The sequence below is a fragment of the Alligator sinensis genome, unplaced genomic scaffold (genome assembly GCF_000455745.1).
Source record: "Alligator sinensis unplaced genomic scaffold, ASM45574v1 scaffold165_1, whole genome shotgun sequence".
Classification (NCBI taxonomy): domain Eukaryota; kingdom Metazoa; phylum Chordata; order Crocodylia; family Alligatoridae; genus Alligator; species Alligator sinensis.
Genome location: NW_005842054.1, coordinates 140,911 through 161,384, shown reverse-complemented (window position 1 = coordinate 161,384; position 20,474 = coordinate 140,911). Strand labels below are relative to the sequence as shown.

General features: G+C 40.7%; 1 protein-coding gene across 1 annotated transcript in view; it reads right to left on the bottom strand.

Moving 5' to 3' along the window:
- Positions 1–20,474, bottom strand: part of LOC102382065 — a 187,600-nt gene that overhangs the window by 73,687 nt on the left and 93,439 nt on the right. Inside the window, exons 2-3 of the mRNA XM_025203349.1 lie at positions 14,447–14,539; positions 564–734 (exon numbers count right to left, since the gene is read on the bottom strand). Coding sequence (XP_025059134.1) covers positions 564–734; positions 14,447–14,482 — 207 coding nt within the window. The 5' untranslated portion in view covers positions 14,483–14,539. The remainder of the gene's footprint in view (positions 1–563; positions 735–14,446; positions 14,540–20,474) is intronic.

Here is a 20,474-nt window from a genome sequence, read left to right as displayed (position 1 = left end):
GGGGGGGGGCAGCACTTTAATTAGAGTGGATCCAAGAGCTGCTTTAATTAAAGCACCCAGAGCATCTCATGTATCAGCATCCCTGAGCTTCAAAATGGTGGTAGGGGCACTTTATCTAAAGCTCATTTGACAAGCTTTAGATAAAGCACCCCTGTTGCCATTTTGAAACACAGGGACACTGATACACAAGATGCAGAAGGCTGCTGAATAATTGCCATGCTCCACTAGACTCAATTAATTGAATCTGATCTGCACTGGAATTACAGCGCATCAAAACAGCCTCCCTACTTGTGTGTAGGCACCTAGAGGTATTAAATTTAATGTGCATTAGGAAAAATGTATTAATGAATGTGTAGACGTACCCAGAGAGTCTCTTTTTATACCACCTGGGTCTGGGCTAGCTATGCCTCCTTGTTAGGGTCTTTGTCAGACACAGGCAGCAGTCACTTAGCAATCACTCAGCTAGCAGCACTCCCAGCTGTTCAGAGCACATGCTCAAGTACATAGCCAACCAAACAAACACTCAGAAAAGTGATTCTGAAAGCTATTAAACCTATACCAACCTTTAGCTGCAGGCCTTGTGGGAGACCTGTATTTGCTGGAAGTCTTTTAATGTGTTGATAGATGTAAGAGGTACACTGTTCCTGCTCAGCTTGTAATTGTGGGGCAAGTTTAGAGAGATGACCTTTGTAGCTCTGGATGGCTGCCTGTAATTCATCAGTCAGCTTGTTCACCTGAAGGGTTAAATTATAAGAGCTGTGAGCAAAGGACAATTGTTGATGTCACACATATTAGAATTTTCATTTTAAACCTGAGAGAAGACATGGATATTCTATGCAAAGTATAAGCAAAATGTCGCATATATTTTTCTTTGTACTTTTCAGGTTAATAGTAGTAGTATTTTATTTACAGCTTTTGCTAAAATGATACAATAGAATTAACAATAAAATTATATTACTTTTCAGGTTATTCATTATGCTATACTCTGGGTATACAAGATAATTTCTAATAAATGAAAATGTGCTATTAATTCAAATCTCTTCTTCTTTCCTTTTCCACTCACAGACTGTGTAGCATTATTAGTGAAGTATAAGAAAGAAACATAATTCTGTAATTCACAAAGAATGGTTACACTGAAAATACATTCTGCTTGTCTACATTCACATGTCTTTGAAGCTTCCATAAAATTCAGTTTCAAGATATCTATATGTCCTTTATGGGAAATGCTTACTGTCTTATTACTAGGAAACCATAAAAGGTTGATTTAATTAGAAAACAGGAAAAAAAAGTTTAGATAAAATAAGAATCATTCCCATCCTTCACCTATGAACCAAGCTAAACACTTCATGAAATTTTAAAAACTAAAATAATGGCTAGCTTACTTAAGAAAAAATGGAGTTTGGTGCACTCAAAAATGGTGTTAGACTTTGATTTTAAAGTTCAGTTCATGTCCTATGAATTGTTAGCAACAGCTGACACTATAATATGCAACTACCAGGTTGCAGGATCAAGAATTTCAATTTTTAAAATTATCTTTCCCCTTGAGCACTATCATCATGCATTAAAACCAGACGGGTACTTGAAGAAGCATGTTTTCATTATCAGAACTCAGAAATGTGCCTCTCCTTTGGTACTAGGAACTTCACATTTCAGGACTGCTGGGTCTGATACGAGGCCTAATAATTCACAAAATAATTGTGACTAATAATTGTAATAATTGTAATAATTGCATAATTTATCCATTAAACTACCATTCAAATTAAGTAGCTATTTTTCTAGATAAAATTGTACACAATTTATTCTCCTTTTGGCCATAAATTGCCCATTTTACTTTTACTTTTATTTCAAATGCATGCTCCAAAGAGGAATTTGTGTACACTTGTGTATACACTTGCAGATATAACTGTATTCTTCTTAGTCAACTTAATGTGAATTCTACTACGAATATCATTAGCTTTGATTACCTGGAAGAGCTAACCAGGAGAAAGTGGGCCTGGCAACTAAAATCATGTTAGCTTGTTCCATGTTCTCTTATATACACATACATATATGTATATATGTAAAATTATCGCCACACAACTGAGAGGTATAAGAATACACAAACTTTTTTAGGTGTAATGAGAAGTTCCTGTGGCTGGGTTGCCACTGAAATCCTGAAGTATACATGTAGCTTTAGCCACAATCTATCTGAGTTGAGAATGGAAGCATATTATTGATTAAAGTCATATGCAGAATATACCTCCTTATTATAATATTACAAGGTATATTTTAAAAGAATGTAGGCATTACTATATTGAAACAGATATCTGTCCAGTCTAGTTTTTTTTATCTCTGACAACTGTAAGTACCCTAGCTTCAGAAGAATGGGCAAGAAGCCCCCTTAAAAAACAATCAGGGAAGGGGAAGTTTTCTTTTAATCAAAAGAGTTAATAAAATCATTTGATTAATCTTTTTAATCAAAGCAGTGGCTTATTTGACATGAAGCATATTATTTTTAACTGAATATGATATTACTGCAGACATCATAATTAAGTATTAAATTCTTTTTTGAAACTTACTAAGATACTGGTATCATTGCTGTCTTGTGCCAGTGAACTTTGCAAGTTACGGTAGTTATATGTTGTACAAAAAATTCTTCCTATTGGTTGTATTTTTTTTGCCTTTCAGTTTTATCAAATGGCTTGAGTTCTTATATTTTGGAAATGGTAAATATCAATTCTTGATCTGCTTTTTCTATACTGTACACTATTTTGTGTAATTTTATTGCGGTTCAACTTATTCTTCTCCAATTAAACTACACATTCCTAATATTTTCAATCTCTTCAACTACAATTTTTCACAAGCACCTAAACTTTGTCTCTAAGCCATTCATTATTTCTATAATTTCTTTTACATAGATAAGCAGAACTAAACACAGTATTCCAAATGAAGGCAGGTATATCATGGCTTCACAACATTTTCTGTAATATTTTTATCTTATCTTTATATAGTCTAAAGGTTTACTTTCTTTTTTGAGTGTTGATGCAAAGTGAAGACAGTGTATGGTAATCTTTAAATCTTTTCCCTGTGGCAATATTTGAATTTAAAACCATCTTATGTATGAACAGCTCAAGTGATTCCTTCCACTATGCAGTACATTATATTTGTCATTAACAAATTTTAAGTAACTTAAGTAATTTTAAGTCATTAATTTAACTTCCTAATTTCAATAGGATTTTTGCCTGAGTAAATACTTCAGGAGTTGGATAAATACTGATATATAAAAAATAGATAAACATTATTCTTTTTAGGATTTTAGGATGTTTCCTCAAGTAAAAGTAACATATATTGTAGTAACAAGCACATTTTGCAAAAGTTCCTTTTGTGAGCCTTTGTTCTTTAGGTAACAGGCTATTCCAAAAGGTAACCCTACAAGTGACCCAAGTGAGATATATTAAAATCTAGTAACACAATACCCCTGAACTCTTTTCCCTAATAAGAATTTTTTTCAACGCCCAGATGTTGCTAAAGGGGGAAAAAAGACCTGTAAAATTCTTCATCATGAATCTTTTTTCTTCAAATCCCTTTTTCCCCCCTTTCAAAAGCAATTCTGAATAGAGGTAAAAGAAGACAAAACTTGACCTTTTGTGATCCCAGCATTAATAGGTCTGTTCATAATTCAATCTGTGTGTGTAGAAGCATCCATGTGGAAACATGTGGCCTGAGAGACATAAAGCCTTTCCCTTTAAACATTATCTGACCCTATGAGTCCTATTCACAAAAGAAGGCTTACGTACGCATAAGTTGAAAAAATGCACACTCTCATTGTACTGCAGAAAGCCTACACATTTTACCCCTCATTCTCCAGTAAAACTCAGCATAGAAGTGACACTTGTACAGGATCTGGGTGGGTTTATGGTAAATGAGCAGATTGCTGCCAGAAAAAAAGAATATGGAAGAAGGGATATCAGCTATTTCTCTCATTAAAAATACAAAGTAGGATCCTCACCTAGCATAGGTCACTATAACTGTACTGACTTGCGCGGAGCTGTGATGGTTCGTACCAGTTCAGGATTTTGGGTACTATATACTGCAGGCTTGAAAAATTATACTTAGTGCGGTAAAATACTTGCTGTAGTAAAATCTCTTTCCTTCTTCCATAATCTGTATTTAAGGTAAAGGTGGGTTTTGAGTCAGGTTTGGTAAATTTTCAAATTGATGCACTGTGTTCATACTGTGTATATATTGCTTTTATTACATATGTATACACATATACAAAGGCTGTGCGTGTTTATACAAAATGCAGGGTTTTCTTAGGGCTCAGAATCCTGTTTTATACAGGAACATTTATTGCATTTGTAAGGCTGGAACAAAGAAGAGTAAGATTTCTTTTTATTATAATTCTATATATCAAAATATTACTAATATTTCTTCCATCTTCTTCTTCTACTTGGCAATAAATCAGCTGTCAGATTGAATGCTATGTAGTTCAGAGTCCATCCAAGGTTACAAGTAAGTGCTCTAAGGCACTTTGCATGGAAACTGTCAATTGAAATCTGCACAAAGGGCAGGAGGTAAACAAGTTAAAGAACAGCAGTACAACTTCAGGTTTAGTGGGACAAATCATCAGCTGGTGTAAGTCAGGCAAGCCCCAATGTCAGTATTAATTTATGCCAGTTAAGAATCTGGGATTCCTCAACCAGGCCCAAAAATAGCATAAAAGACCATGAAGGAACTGTTAGTTTTTTTTTTTTAATTAATTTAAAAAATCATTACTACCACCTCAAAATTCTTAATATTTCAACTTCCATTAAAATCTGTAGGTGAAGATGGCCATATTTTGGAAATCACAGTCGGTGCCTAAAGGCACTCCAAAATATGGCCTTCACAATATTCCAATAGATGTTTAGCACATTCCAAAATTAGCACCACAGGGATGGACTAAAAAAGGATGTTGGGAAACAACAAAAAGTAAGGAAAGATATGAAAGATTTGTATTATTTCACATAGTTTAGCTTTAGCATAATGGTTAGGTATTAAATTGAGTAGTAGAAAAAAAGAAATTCCAAGAATAAGCCTCTAATTGTTTCACATTTAGGGATATCATCATCATTGTTTTACATAACCTGATTGTGTAACTTACTCCTATGACTCATTGACTTCAAGGACACTGCTCACAGTCACCAAATACACACAGTTTCTTGTTTACAGGTGATAGGATGAAACACTGTTTAGCACATGTAGTTCAATTACATTTTATACCCATTTCTTTTTTCATGGAGGAAGGTGAAACAGAGTAACTTATGTGGTCTTTGTCAAAGGCTTCCAAGGAGGAGTACTTGCTCATAACCTCCAGCCTTGTCTGGTTTCTCTGAGTACCCCTGAAGTCAGCATGGCTTCTAAAGTAGAAAGAGTCCAAGCTCCTTCTGACTCTGAGATTCTAGCCTTTTGGTCCTTGACATTCCCTGGTTATCCATAGCCTTGATTCTAGTTCAGCTGCTGAGAGAGGGCTTTACCTTTTTTTACATGAAGGAGTACACCCTAAGATCCAAGCACCAAAATAGATCACTTCTCTTTAATAAAGAAAGATATTATGGAAAAGGTCACCCAGCAAGAAGGTTCTGCCACCCTGCAAAGGATTAAGTGCTCCCTCTTTACCCAGTCCCACCCAAACTACCCAGAGGGCACAGATAGAAGTTATATTTGTCACACGATTGGCCCCATGAAAGCTCTCTACAGCCATGCTGTGACACGTGCACAGCTGCAGAGCACTTTAAAAGTAGTTTGTTTGTGCAACAAATTAACCCTCATTTGATGAGGAATCAGATGAAGGCACTCCATTTTGGAGCAGTGTAGGGAACTTCTGTTCCCTAGGGTGGGGCTAGGCTGATGCAGCCCAACCCCACCCCCGGTGCTGTCTGCAGGAAGGGAGGGGGGAGGGAGAAGAGGGAGAGGGGAGCTGGAGTGGTGGGGATTGGAGGCCCCTCCACCCCTCCAAGTCAGGCTGGGCAAGCCCCAGCCAGCAGCTCCCCTATCCCCCACCTCCTGCAGAGAACAGAGCTGAGAGGGGGGTGTGGGCAGGGCTGCATCAGCGACAGGCAGGCAAGCTTGATTCCACCCCCCTCCCAACCCAAAAGGCAAATACCTGTTGGTTTGTGGGGGGGTGCTGCTCTAACTGTAACTCATGGTGCTTTATGTTAAGCATCATGAGTTAGAGTGGGGACCTGCATGTCTGTCAGCACCCTGAGTGTCCCAAGGTTCCAGCTCCTCAGATTCTCCATCATTCAAGCCAACTCCCTGTTATTTTACTTTGGTCCATGTAACAGGAGAGACATCAGGGTCGCCGTGCTCTCCCCCGCCACCTCCTTTACCGTGCCAAGCTGCCAAGTCGCACCCTCCAATTCTCACCCGCCACGTCTTTGATTTTATATATTTTTTATAGGGAGGCTGCCTTCTGTCCTCTTGGCCACGGTTCTCCTGTCTCGGGAGTTCTGTACCCCCCCAGCCTTATGGGCTATGTGTGGCTCCTACCACTCCAATACCACGCCCCAAGCCTCGCAGATGTCACAGACGTTGTTCTGTCTCTTTCTATCTCCACGCCCTCTCTGGTACTCAGGCTCTCCGCAGCCCTGTCTCTCTCTCCGTGCCCTTCTCTCAGGGCCTTCTCAGTGATGCCGCCCTTCTCTCCAGGGCCTTCTCAAGCACTACCCCCTTTCCTGGGGCTCACCACAATGCTGCCCCCTTCTCCGGGGCTCACCACACCTGCACTGGGGCTTCTCAGGATTGCCCCCTTCTCTGGGGCTTCTCAACTGCCCCTCTCTGGGGCTGGGGTCTATGCACCCTGAATGCTGCGCCCTCACTGGCACTGGGGTCCCCACTCTACTGTGAGTACCCTATGAGGCCTCCTCCAACCCCTAATAGCCTCACCCAAACCACCGGTGTAACAAATAGCAACACAACACAAGCCTCTTGTCTATAACGTAAACATAAGCCACCCAGATATAACTACACTCCAGCCTACCGGAGTTGCTCCATCCCGCCGCAGTGGCAGACACTATGCGCAGTGGCTATGCACATCCGGCTTCTCTTCTCTTTCCTTAACCGAGAGCTCCTTCTTCTCTGGCTGCTGGTCGGGAACACCCTCCTGGCCTCCTGCCTGTGGTTTATATAGGAGCCAGGCCCTGCCCCTTTTTGTTAGCTGGCTAGGCACGTGTGGGTCATTAGTTCCCTTTGGTTGCCTCAGCAACCAGCACCTGAGGAGTTATCCCAGCTCTCCAAGTAGCAGGCACCCTAGTGCCCTGCTACAGTCCACCTCTGTGATACTCTTTCAGATTCCCTGGAGGCCTCCTGTGTCACCTCCAAACCTGCCTTGTTGACCATACAAGGCTTTTTAATTATCTTTTGATACTAGTGGCTCATCATGGCAGGTCTATAAATCTTAATTTAACCCTAGAAGGAGCAACTGGCTCCATCTCCAGGTAATAGGACTAGGACCTCTACCTGAATAAGCAGACCAGGACTGGAGTCTATCTACATACTGGGTTAAATTAACTGATTAAAAGAAAGGGCCAGAATTTATTCTATCCATTAGGCACCAGTTGACTTTAGTACCTAAGACCATTTTTACATTTGCTCTGGGGGGCTGGGGGGTGGGGTGGGGAAGGGGAGGGCACTTTAATTAGAGTGGCTTCAAGAGCTGCTCTAATTAAAGTGCCCACAGCACCTCATGTATCAGCCTCCTTGTGTTTCAAAATGGAGGTGGGGTGTTTAACTAAAGCTCATCAAATGCCCCTGCCACCATTTTGAAGCACAGGAATGCTGATATATGAGCTGCTGGAGCATGCTAATTACACTCAATTAATCTTTCCTTTTTTACTCTAACTTAATTAGGATTGGAAAGGACCTCAGGTAGCCATTTAGTACAGCCCCATGCTCAAAGCAGGACCATCCCCAACTAGATCATCTCAGTCAAAGCTTTGTCTAGCCAGGTCTTAAAACCCTCCAAGGATGGAGATTCCACCACCTCTCTGGGTAACCTGATCCAGTGCTTTACTACCCTCCTAGTAAGAAAATTCTTCCTAATATCTAAACTAAACTTCCCTTGCTGCAACTTCAGACCATTGCTCCTTGTTCTGTCATCTGCCACCACTGAGAACATTGTAGCTCCATCCTCTTTTGACCCCACTTCAGGTAGTTGAAGGCTACTATTAAACCCCCTCTCAGTCTCCTCTTCTCTAGACTAAATAAGCCCAGTTCTCTCAGCCTCTCCTCAGAAATCATGTCTCCCAGTCCCCAAACCATTGTTGTCCTCTGCTGGACTCTCTCCAATTTGTCCACAGGAATATTTTATACAAGAACATTTTACATTTTATACATCCTTTCTGTGGTGGGGGGCCCAAAGTTGAACACAGTGCTCCAGATGTGGCCTCACCAGTGCTGAATAGAGGGGAATAATCACTTGGACCTACTGGCAACACACCTATCAATGCAGCCCAGTATGCCATTAGCCTTCCTGGCAACAAGAGCACACTGCTGGCTCATGTTCAGCTTATTGTTCACTATAACCCCCATGTCCTTTTCTGCAGAGCTGCTGCCCAGCCAGTCAGTCCCCAGCCTGTACTGGTTAATGGGATTGTTCTGTCCTAAGTGCGGGACTATGAACTTGTCCTTGTTGAATCTCATGAGATTCCTTTTAGCTAATCCTCCAATTTGTCTAAGTCACTCTGAATCCTAGGCCTACCCTCCAATGTATCTACTACTCCTCCAGCTTGGTGTCATCTGCAAACTTGCTGAGGGTCCCCAACCCCTGGGGCACTCCACTTGATACTGGCCGCCAACTAGACATTGACCTGTTAATTATTACCTTCTGGGCCAAATGCTCCAGCCAGTTTTCTATCCACCTTACAGTCCATTCATCCAGCCAGCCAGCCAGCCTGTACTTCTTTAGCTTGCCTGCATGACTGTTGTGGGAGGCCGTATCAAAACCTTTGCTAAAATCAAGGTATGCCACATCCACTTGTCTTCCCACATCCACAGAGCCAGTCAACTCATCATAGAAGGCAATCAGGTTGGTCAGGCATGACTTGCCCATGGTGAATCAAGCTGATTGTTCCTAATCACCTTCTTGTCTTCCAAGTGCTTTGAGATGGATTCGTTGACGATCTGCTCCCTGATTTTTGCAGGGACTGAGGTGAGGCTGACTGGTCTGTACTTCCCTGGATCCTCCTTTTTCCCTTTCTTAAATATGGGCACTATGTTTTCCCTTTTCCAGTCTTCTGGGATCTCTCCAGATTGCCATGAGTTTTCAAAGATGATGGCCAACGGCTCTGCAATCACATTAGCCAACTCCCTCGTCACCCTGGAGTGCATTCTGTCCAGCCCTATAGACTTCTATATGTCCAGCTTTTCTAAATAGTCCCTAATCTGTTCTTTTACCCCTATTGTCTGCTTCCTTCCTCCCCAAACTGTCCCCTCCTCCCCAGTGCCCAGTGCAGTAGTCTGAGAGCTGACCTTGCCTGTGAAGACTGAGGCAAAAAAGATGTTGAGCACTTCAGCCTTTTCTGCATCCTCTGTCACAAGGTTGCCTCCCTCATTCAGTAAGGGACCTACACTTTCCCTGAGCCTACTCTTGCTACTGACATACTTTTAGAAGCCATTCTTTTTACCCTTCACATCCTTTGCTAGCTGCAACTCCAACTGCACTTTGGCCTTCCTGACTTTATTCCTATAAGCCCGAGCAATGCTCCTTCATTCTTCCCTAGTTATTTGTTCAAATTTCCACTTCTGATAAGCTTCCTTTTTGTGATTTAGTTTACTGAAGAGTTCCCTGCTAAGCCAAGCTGGTCTTCTGCCATATTTGTTAGAATTCCTGCACATCAGGATGGTTTGTTCCTCCATTCTCGGTAAGGCTTCTTTAAAATACAGCCAGCTGTGCTTTAAAGAAGTAAATGACTGGATCCTCTTTCTCCCTTACTTTTTATAACCTACACATGGCTAAGATAATACCTGGTGCATCTACACATTAATTCTCATAATATCTAGTACCTCTGGCCACTTTTACATGTGCTCTGAGAGCCACTCTAATTAAAGTGCCACAGCGTCTCATGTATCAGTGTCCTGTGCTTAAAAATGGTGGCAGGGGTACTTGAACTAAAGCTCATTGAATGCTAATACACAAGACACAAGAGGCTGCTGGAGCACAGTAATTACCATGCTTCAGCAGACTCAATTGAGTCTGCTCTGACACACTGTAATTACAGTGGAGCAGCCTCTGTGCTGGTGTACAGGCACTCTCCAATGTGAGGTACTACAAAAATATGAATTAGCTTGGCTTAATGCACATTAACTAAGGCACATGCTCTTCAAGTGATGCTTAATGCACACTAGCCTATTTTAATGCGCATTAAGTAAAAAGCACAACTTTTTACATGATGCTTTAATGTGCATTAAAATAGGCTAATGCACTTTTAAGTACACAGATGTGCCCAGTCAGTGTACCTACATGAGACACTATGTCACCATAGTGACAAGCTATGACAACATAGCATGTTGCTACGGCAGGAGTGGGCAAAATGCGGCCCACAGGCCGGATGTGGCCCACTAGGCCATTCTATCCAGCCTGTGGGGCCCCTAAAAAGTTTAGAAAATTTATATTTATCTGCCCCTGGCTGCCTGTCATGCAGTCCTCAATGGCTTCCTAAAACTCAGTAAGCGGCCCTCTGCCCAAACTAATTGCCCACCCCTGTGCTACGGCAATGTAGCAACAGCAGGCACAAACCATAGCAACCAGCTACGTCACCGTAGCTCATCGCTATTTCAGCATAGCATCTAAAAACAACCATGCACTGCCGGGACTGCACAGTACTGCTTTAGCAAGTACTAAATGATTGCACAGTACCACGTGTGCAGTCAGGAGCACATGTAGACATGCCCAGTGTGTCACAAAAATAGATGCATTGATGAAATGTTAGGGACTTAAAGAGGTTGGAATAGGATCATAGTTAGGTCCCTAAATCTTAAGAGAACAGGGTCTGGATAAAAGAGTAAAGAAAACAAAGACAAAATATGAGAAAAAAATAAACTGATGTTAGGTACAGCTAACTGACAGACAAAACAAAACATAATTTATATAACTATATTTAGATTTATAATACCTTAAGCTTTATGATATTCACATGTTCTTTTATCAATGTTACTGCAATAAAATATATTGATTGATAAGCTTCTATTCTGAAAGAATAACAGCTTTTTTACATCTACAAATCTACATGGAAATCATGTCCACTTTTGCCTAGCACCAATTTTGTATTATTATTTCATTTATAGAATACACTGTCAACTTCTCAGCATGAGCCGTTGTGAGGAAAAGGTTTGATTTAATACTTCTTCATTACAATATTTCCTGCAGAATCTTATGATTAGCTCACTATGTCTTGACATTGTAAACTACAGTTTTTTTCCCTGAAAAGAAAGAACTTTGTTAACATTTTTCTTTAGAGCAGTAATGCAATTCAAATGAAAGCAAAAGGAAGTAACTTAGCTTTATGGTGGATGATCAATTATTTAGCTACAGTGAAGACACTTATAAGTGTCAACATTATGGGTAGGAGGAATTCTATATTATAAAATATATTAAGGACAAATTTAAGGAGTGTTCCCCAAGACCAGGAAAACTGTAGAACTGAGTATGTATAAACAGAGGTACCAAACCTCCAACTGCATACAAGAGGCTGGATCTTTATGCCTTCAGGGGATCTCAATTAGAACAGCTAGGATTTCTGTGGAAAGAAGTGTTTATTCACATGGGCCCCTGTTACCCCAAGAGGTGCCCTCGTGAACAGGGATTGGAGAGGCTCTGTTCACCAGGGCACTTCTTGGGGTAACAGGGAACATTGGTCACAAACTGACAGACAGCAGATTTAGGCTAAATATCAGAAAAAACTTCTTCACTGTAAGGGTGGCCAAAATTTGGAATGGGCTCTCAAGGGAGGTGGTGCTCTCCCCTATGTTGGGGGTCTTTAAGAGAAGGCTGGATAGGCATTTGGCTGGGGTCATCTGACCCCAGCACTCTTTCCTGCCAAGGCAGGGGGTCCGACTCGATGATCTGTTGAGGTCCCTTCCGATGCTAGCATCTATGACTCTATGAATCTATTACAGGACCAGGGCCATAGATTGCATATAGAAATATGCAAGGCAATTTGAATGGCATAAAGTGATCTTTCAATAAATTTTCATAATGGGTTTTATGCAGAAATTATTATCCATTCTGGGCACAAAAATGAGTACTGCTCTACACAGGGAATAAGGATAAGAGGGTAGGCATGTTATGCCCCACATAGTCTGCCTGTATCATTTGAATCAGCAAAAAATTGTGGAAAAGCAGATACCAATGGGCTGTTATTCTTCATCCCACCTAGCTGGATAAAAGTAGAATGGCATGAAGCAGAATGGCATAATTTTCATTACGTTCTTTCATGGGCAGGTACATGCACTGAAGCTGACATGACAAGGGGAATAATCTGTACAAACAAAGGGACAGGTGCAAATTACTTTTTTCCTTTGGCCACGGAGGGAACAAGAATCGAATAATGACTGCCAGAATCCTGTCCAAGGCAGAACAGTAATGTGCTATCTGCTCATGTGTTACCCTCTAGGAAGTACAGATAAATATACAGAAAGGGAATACAAACAAATCAATCAGAGAAACAGTGCGTATCAGATAATATTTTTAGGTTGAGAACCTGGCTCCTCTAAAGCTAATGTAAGTTTTGCCGCTGATTTCGCTGGGGCCACAAATTCACCTTTCGTGTGTTTCTCGACCTCAGAAAAATGGTAAGTAGAAGGGAAAGGACTACGGCGATCACCCAGGAGAAGAAAAGTATCCTTTGGCACAAAGATAGGAGGAACCAAGGAAAGAAAGAATAGTGAGACAGTTGTTAGTAAAATAAAATGATCTGGTAAAATATCATATATATATATTCAAATACGTGGCGGGTAAGTGGGAAGTATATATATTTTATATATATACATATGTATGTTTGTATGTGTGAACGTATGTATGTATATATATGTATACATGTGTATATATATATGTATAATATATAATTTTTGATGCCAAATAAAGAAAAATAAAGATTAAGACACAAAAAGTTCCTATATCTTGAAACACAGTAGGTGACAAGATGTTTACTGCACAGTTGACTAGCTACATAGTAAACATCTCGCCATGTACATGTGTGCTGCTATTAGGCTGAAATAAAATTATTTACTCCACAGCAGAATAGTACTTATAGAATAGTAAATACAAGTACTATCCTGCTGCAGAGTAAAAAACTCCATAACACCACATGTGTAGACGCTGCCCTGGCTGGCTGGAGCATGAGGGGGCTTCAGTGCAGGGGCTGCCTGCCCGCTAGCCCCACATTGAAGCACCCTCATGTCCCAGCCAGCCCCTCCACAACATTTTGAGCCAGAGGGAGCAGTCCTAGGCTGGCAGGCTGACCCCCTGAGCCCACTGCCAGTCAGGGCTGCTCCACCTCAGCTCAATGTGCACCTGGGAGCAATAAACTCCAGAGCAATAACCTCCACAGTTTTTTCATGTGCCATAATTGCACATGTAGACACAACAAGTGAGCTTTTATCACCATATGTATATGAGTCTTCCAAAGGCTACCATTTCAGATAAGATATTAAAAAAAAAGTCATTTATGTACAGAAATAACATAAGCAAAGAACCAAAGGCTTTTGAGAGTTTCTGAGGTCTTATTTGTATCTGTGTCAGTCCAGGTATGAAAATTTCAGATATTAAAGGAGCATTCTCATTTAAATAAAATTATTTGGTTACACTCATCTCTTCAAATATCACACAATACAGAGTTTCCAAAAAGGCAGTATAAGGCACATATTCATTTCAGATACTGCCAAGAGTATGATTTAATGCAGGACTTGTTTGGTTTAATGCTAAACCTAATCATTTAATACAGCTAGAATGAATTGTCCCATTTCAGAGTTTCCATAATACTGTTTCTGATAAGAAGGGTTGAGTTAACTCTGAAAACAAAATCCTCATGCAATGGCAGTGAAATTTAAAACAGGGTCATATTTGTGTTGCTGTCACTTTGTAAGTTTTAAAAGAAAGTGCAATCCGGTTCACATGAAGGAGAAAAGAGATGTATTAATGCATGTTCTATACATAGCCAGGCAGGAGAATTGACATCTGGCACTGATGCTTGGTATAATAACAGAAGGAAGCAGTAGTAAATTTGGGGGGTAAGGAAGCTGAACTCACCATGTATTAGATGATTAGTATTATAAATGCCTTCAGATAAGTTAACACGCTAGTAAGTAGCAGACTACTAGAGAAACTTTTTTCTATTTATATACAGAGATTAAACCAGTCTCATATTAAATTACAAATAATATATTTTACTGCTAGGTAAATAAAATATAGCATATATAATACACTCACTTCTTCGTATTCTAAGTATAATTCTTCTGGTGTCATTGAAAGAATGCCTTTATCAGTGATGTTCCCTTTCTGACCATCAATGGCAAAATCCAGCTGAAAAATATATACAAATTACTTGAAATGTGTATCAAATGCTTTTTGATTACATACCATAGTTATAATAGCTAGGGACCTGAGCCATGGTTATTTAAACCTTAAATTAAGGTTTAAATAATATTATTCTATAGACATGTTCATTCATATCAGACATTTATTTTGTGACTACTTGAAAATATAAATGTTATAAACCATTATTGGGATAGGTCTGATTTAGGCATATATAATATGTAGTATATAATATATACTTATAATATTTAACTGTGCTGTTGTCCAATGTAGTGACAGGTGGAATAAATTTATGGCTTGACAGTATTCACACACACACACACACACACACACACACACATTTCACATGTCTATATGAAAACTCCTTTAGAATGAGTGACCTAAACATTTCATACAGCCATAGTTGTTTTTTCTATAATAGTTAAGTTGGCAAAGCAATTTCTATGACATATATAGTATGATGATGATGACAACAACAACAACAAGGGTGATGATGAATCAATCATACTAAGCTGTCTGGAGATGTATATGAAGTATGTTATGACAGAGTTGACAGAATAATGTACTTGGTCCTCTGATAGAAGTATGGACTTCAAGTAAGTGGGAGGTATTACCTACATAGCTTAGACAAAGATGAAGAAAATAACAACATAAAAATATCATGTGGTTTTTCAATTGTTATTGTCCGTAAACTATATATTAGAATCAAGATACAGTGATAATAAAAAGAAAGAGAGGAGGTGTTTCATTGTGCCTTTTCCATTTGATTGGAATGTTTAATTGAAATATACCAAGTGGCACAACACAACATAACTGTCTGTTAACAAAAAGTTGATCAACTCCATAAGGTTACTATAAATACAGGCTACCAGCTGTCCTGAAAGATTAAAAAAAAAATTATTGGGACACAATATCCATTGTAGACTGTATCATGCGATACAACCTGTGTACAGGACCTCCATCTGACGCAGGAGGTACATGGTCCCACTAGGGGGAATGACATACTGGATCTGGTATTGGCAACGGGGGATGACATGGTAGGGGACCTACAGATCGGTGGTCACCTGGGGGACAGTGATCACCAAATAATAGAATTCACCATAAGACGTCGAGTGGGTATGGTAACTAGTAGGCTGAAAGTGCTAGACTTTAGGAAAGCTGACTTCAATGAACTCAGGCGTTTAGTCAAGGACGCACTGCAGAGTAAGAGTTTTAAAGAGTTGGGAGCCCAGGAAGGGTGGCTGTGCCTTAAGGAAATTATCCTTTGGGCACAGAGGGAGACGATCCCAATGCGGGGAAAAAGGGGGAAAGGGGCCAAGAGTCTTCCTTGGCTGACCAGAGAAATCCAGAGCAGTCTATGGGCTAAAAGGGGGGCATATAAAAAATGGAAACGGGGAGAGATTACTAAAGAGGAGTATACCTCCTCTGCTCGCACTTGTAGGGAGGCAGTTAGACAGGGCAAAGCTACCATGGAGCTGAGGATGGCATCCCAAGTTAAGGATAACAAAAAATTGTTTGAAATTGCTGGAAATGGAGTAAAGCATTTCATTCATTTAAAATGTCATGCTCCTTCAGGTAAGGATTACCTGAAAGAGTTATGCTTGCGATTCTTTCTCTGTGAGTATGTAAGCATGGTTTGACTGTTTATGGTCTGCTATATTCTGCACATTCACCAATGGCTGTTATAACGCAAGAACAAAAATGAAGAAGAAAGAAGGAGATAAGAGAACAATAATGATAATAATAATGATAATATGCATCTTTGGGGAACCTGATATTTTCCAGTTACTTGTTACTATACATCTTATTTAAAAATCAAATCTCTCTGTTTTAAAAAATTCCGGCTATAACAGTGACCTCATGTTACTGCCATCCCTCCATAATATGTTAAGAAAAAAAAACTACCTCTGCATTGTTTCCTCTTGGATGCAGTAGTTTTCCCAAGAGAGTTTTTTGCCTCCTTCTAGATCTTCATGAAAGTATGAAAGGAAGAAGAGGTTCTAAACAGATTATGATAGTATGGCACCTTGTCTTTTAAAATCACTGGGTTGTGGGAACTTACTGAGTAAAATCCAGGCCAACTGAAGTCAGGAAGACTTAGCCATTAACCTTAGTGGAATCCCAGACTTTGGGGTAACTGATTATTGATTAATTTAACTGATGTTAAAGTAAAATGGACTGTCATGAACCATTACATAGTAGTCCAACTTTCTGCACAAGATAATGGTTTGGTGGGAACTTGCTATTGGAGGCCATATTGTTATGCAGATTACAGGTAACCTTGTTGCTAGGCTACTAATAAAAGTGGCAGAAACAGGTCTACATTGCAGCCCAACCTTTCATTTGCTTGCACTTTAAAACATGAAAACAAACATTTATCCCAAAGTTTATCTGACTACCCATGACAGGACAACAGAGATTCTCTCTTTTACTGACAGGAGACTCAGACTCAGTACACAGACTGGCAGCGAATCTTCTTGAATTTGATGAGATCTAAAATTTCCCTCCAGTCCATGCCCAATATTTATAGATGGCTGGTTCTAATAGTCTAATAAATTATCACTAATTGGTTTTATTTAAATTCCTTTTTTTTCACTGAAACTTTTAGAACTGGTCTAAACCAGATCTCTTGTGGACTCAGAAGGTGTCAATTAACTAGGGTTATATTCCTATATTCCTGGAACAGAAAAAAGGAGGCTTTCTTATCTCTAGGGCCCTACCGAAATCATGGCAAGAATGGGCTGTGTGGGAGCTTCTTTAATCTTGAGGGTTCCCCTATGCACCCCACACCTGCTGCTGATTGGCTGAGGGGCCTTGATGCTTGCTGTTGACTAGCCAGGAGGCAAAAGCAGCACTATATTTTAAACCATGGTTTTTGCCTACCTGCCAATCAGGAGCGAGTGGCAAGGCCCCTCTGCCAATTGGCAGGGTGGTGTGCAGGGGAAACCTGCAAGATAAAGGAGCTGCCACACAGCCCACTTCCACCCTGAATTCAGTAGGTCCCTACTAATCTCCTTTTCTTCCCCATTGTGGAGTGCTGCTCAGTGCTGGCCTGGCTTTTTGTTTTTTTAACTTAGTTTATGGTCGTCTCTGAGGAAGCTGTTTTTGTTTTTTAACAAATTATATAAGCATCTTAACAAAATATACCTATTATAGCAAAATAACATTTAATACATTTGACTGCATCAATCACTACTACTAATATATTAAGATAAAGCTATGACATAGCGTACCTGGATTATTTAATGTATGGTCCTCCCTTAACTCCTTTCAGGCCTTGTGCTTTATTTAGTTGCGTTTGATGGCTTTCTTTACTTTGCTAACCAAGCTAGTTGTCACATCTGCATAGGTTCGCACTATGGTCACTCATAAACAGGCTTTTGTCTTCTGCTTAGGAACACTTCTGCATCTTAGCCTAGGCCCCTTGAAAATGGCCAGGGCTAGCACCGACATTACTAGAGAACTGGACGCAGGTGTAGACAGCAGCCTTCCAGGAAGAGTAGCAATAGTGAAATTGGAAGGATAGAGAGCAATTGGGTAATCATTTGGGAAATGTACAAGCTAATGATAAAGTAAGCCTCGTATCATCAAACCACTTTTATGCCTGTCACTCACACTGGGCACCAGCACAGTTAACTATACCTGTAATGATGTCTTTCACATGATACACCACATCCTTGATGCCCTCATGTGTTTCTAAATACAAAAGAGCAAGTCTTTGGATACCCAATAAGAATATAAGTACTGAATTTCGGCAAAGCTTTTAGCCATTAATAAGAACCTTGGAGCACAGGGTAAAAAGGGATCTCCAAAGTCACTGAGCCAAGTTGTCTACTGTTTCAGGTAACCATACATAAAATAAAATGCTTTCAAGATGGAGCTTCAAAAGTCAGTTCCTACTGGAAGGCTATTCCAGAACTTCATTAATCTGATCATTAGAAACTCTATTCTAATATCCAGTCTAAATTTATATGCAAATTTATACACATATAGTATATTTAAAGACACTTACTAAAGATCTGTATTTAAATAAAAGTCAAATTAAAATTGTTTTCAAATAAAGCAGAAGTTGAGTCAAGGGAGTGCATTTTCATCTTCAGTAATTATTATGCAGCATTAATAATGTCTTCTTAAAGTATCCAGACATAATAATAATATTCCCCTTTTTCTTTTAGGGCACAATTCTCCTGTCATGTATGCAGAGCACATCACTGCTTTTTGGCATAATTTAAATGAAAGTTACACATAGTGGGTCTCACTTCCTCAGATTACATTAAATTATTATTTTATTCTTTTCAGGTTCCAGTACAGGGGTGCGCAAAATGTGGCCTGTAGGCCAGATCCAGCCTGCCAAGGGATATTATCCAGCCTGCAGCAGGTCTCTTGGCCCTGCCTAGCCCAGGCGCAGGGGGCATCCCAGGCCGAGGTACATGCAGCCAGTCCCGCTGCCCTCAGGCAAGTAGAGGGGTTTGGGCAGTGCAGCACCTAGATTCAGCTTTCCAGCAACATCAGCAGTTGTGGCTCCTTCTGGTTGCTGCTGCAAGTGTCACCGCTCCTGCCAGACTTGGCCCTGCTACCTGGGCACCCTGGCCCATCCACCCCACCCGCACCACTGGGGCACAAGATGGAGTGGGCAAGCAGGCAGGGTCTCCATGGAGACCAGCCTGGGACCCTCACCAGCAGAGAGGGCTCAGCTGGGTAGATGGGATGGGGCCACAGGTGGGTGGGAAACAGCATCCAGGAACAGGGCAGGTCTGGTGCCAGGATCATAGGGCAGTGACTGTGTGGAGCTGGGGCCCAAGCTCAGGGCAAAGCCATGATGCAGAGAGAGGCTCTGTCCTAGGCCTCAGCCTTGCACTGTCACCTCCCCGTGATCCCAGCCCCCAGCCCCCACTCACCTGTTCTGCTCCCAGACATTGCTTCCTGACCACCTGCAGCCACATCCCATCCATGCAATCGATCCTGCCCTGCCAGGGGGTCCAGGGCCACTCTCAACGGAGAACCTGCCTGCTCACTCTGTCTGGTGCCCCTGGTGGTGGGTGCAGGGTGAATGGGCCCAGGCTGGATAGAACCAATCCTCCCCCACTCCACAACCTGCTGCACTGGGTCAGCACCTCACCCCTCCTGTCATGCCAGGTCAGCAATCCCATCAACAAACAGCTCACCAAAACTCCCTAAGTGGCCCAAGTAATTGCCCATCCCTGTTCTGGCACCATGCCTATCACCGTGGAGTCTGCTGTTTGAAAATTCTTTTGGTATGTGCCTGAATTTCAAACAGGCAACAGGTAGGTGCCTACCAATAGGATTAGAAAGAGGAGTGAGTTATCCAACAGAATAAATATGTCCAAAACTCTAATAACATTTGTCTTTTAAAGTTTAGAGACACTTCAAAAGGCTGCTGTGCCAACTAAAAGTTAAGACAGTATTTTCCTGCATGACTAATTTTGGTCACCATTGATAGCACCCTTCTGAGTTGTCAAGTATTATAAATGTGCCAAATATGGAAAGGACATAAAACGAACAGCTCTACAAAATAAAATTCAGAGGGGTTTGTTGGTTTATTTGTTTTGACAAAAAGTAGCAATAATCATATTGGAAGGAAAAACATGGGACCAGATCTCCAGACTCCTAGTATAATAAGTCAATGGAACTATGTCAGTTTATTCCATCAGAGGAACTGCACTTTGATAGTTGAATGCACAGACAAAGAAAACCCCTTGTATATATGAATATTCCAAGATTCATAAGGAAATTCTGTGGGCCAGTGAATTCACACAGCAGATAAGTTCTTCCCACTTGCCAGCAAGACTTGTTAAGTAGTTCCCAAAGGGAACTGATAGCATGCAGCAAGCCCTTGTGGAAGTTCAAGATGACATGATTGGCATTATTTTCTGTTGGGTTAAGGTGCATGATTACACTGAAG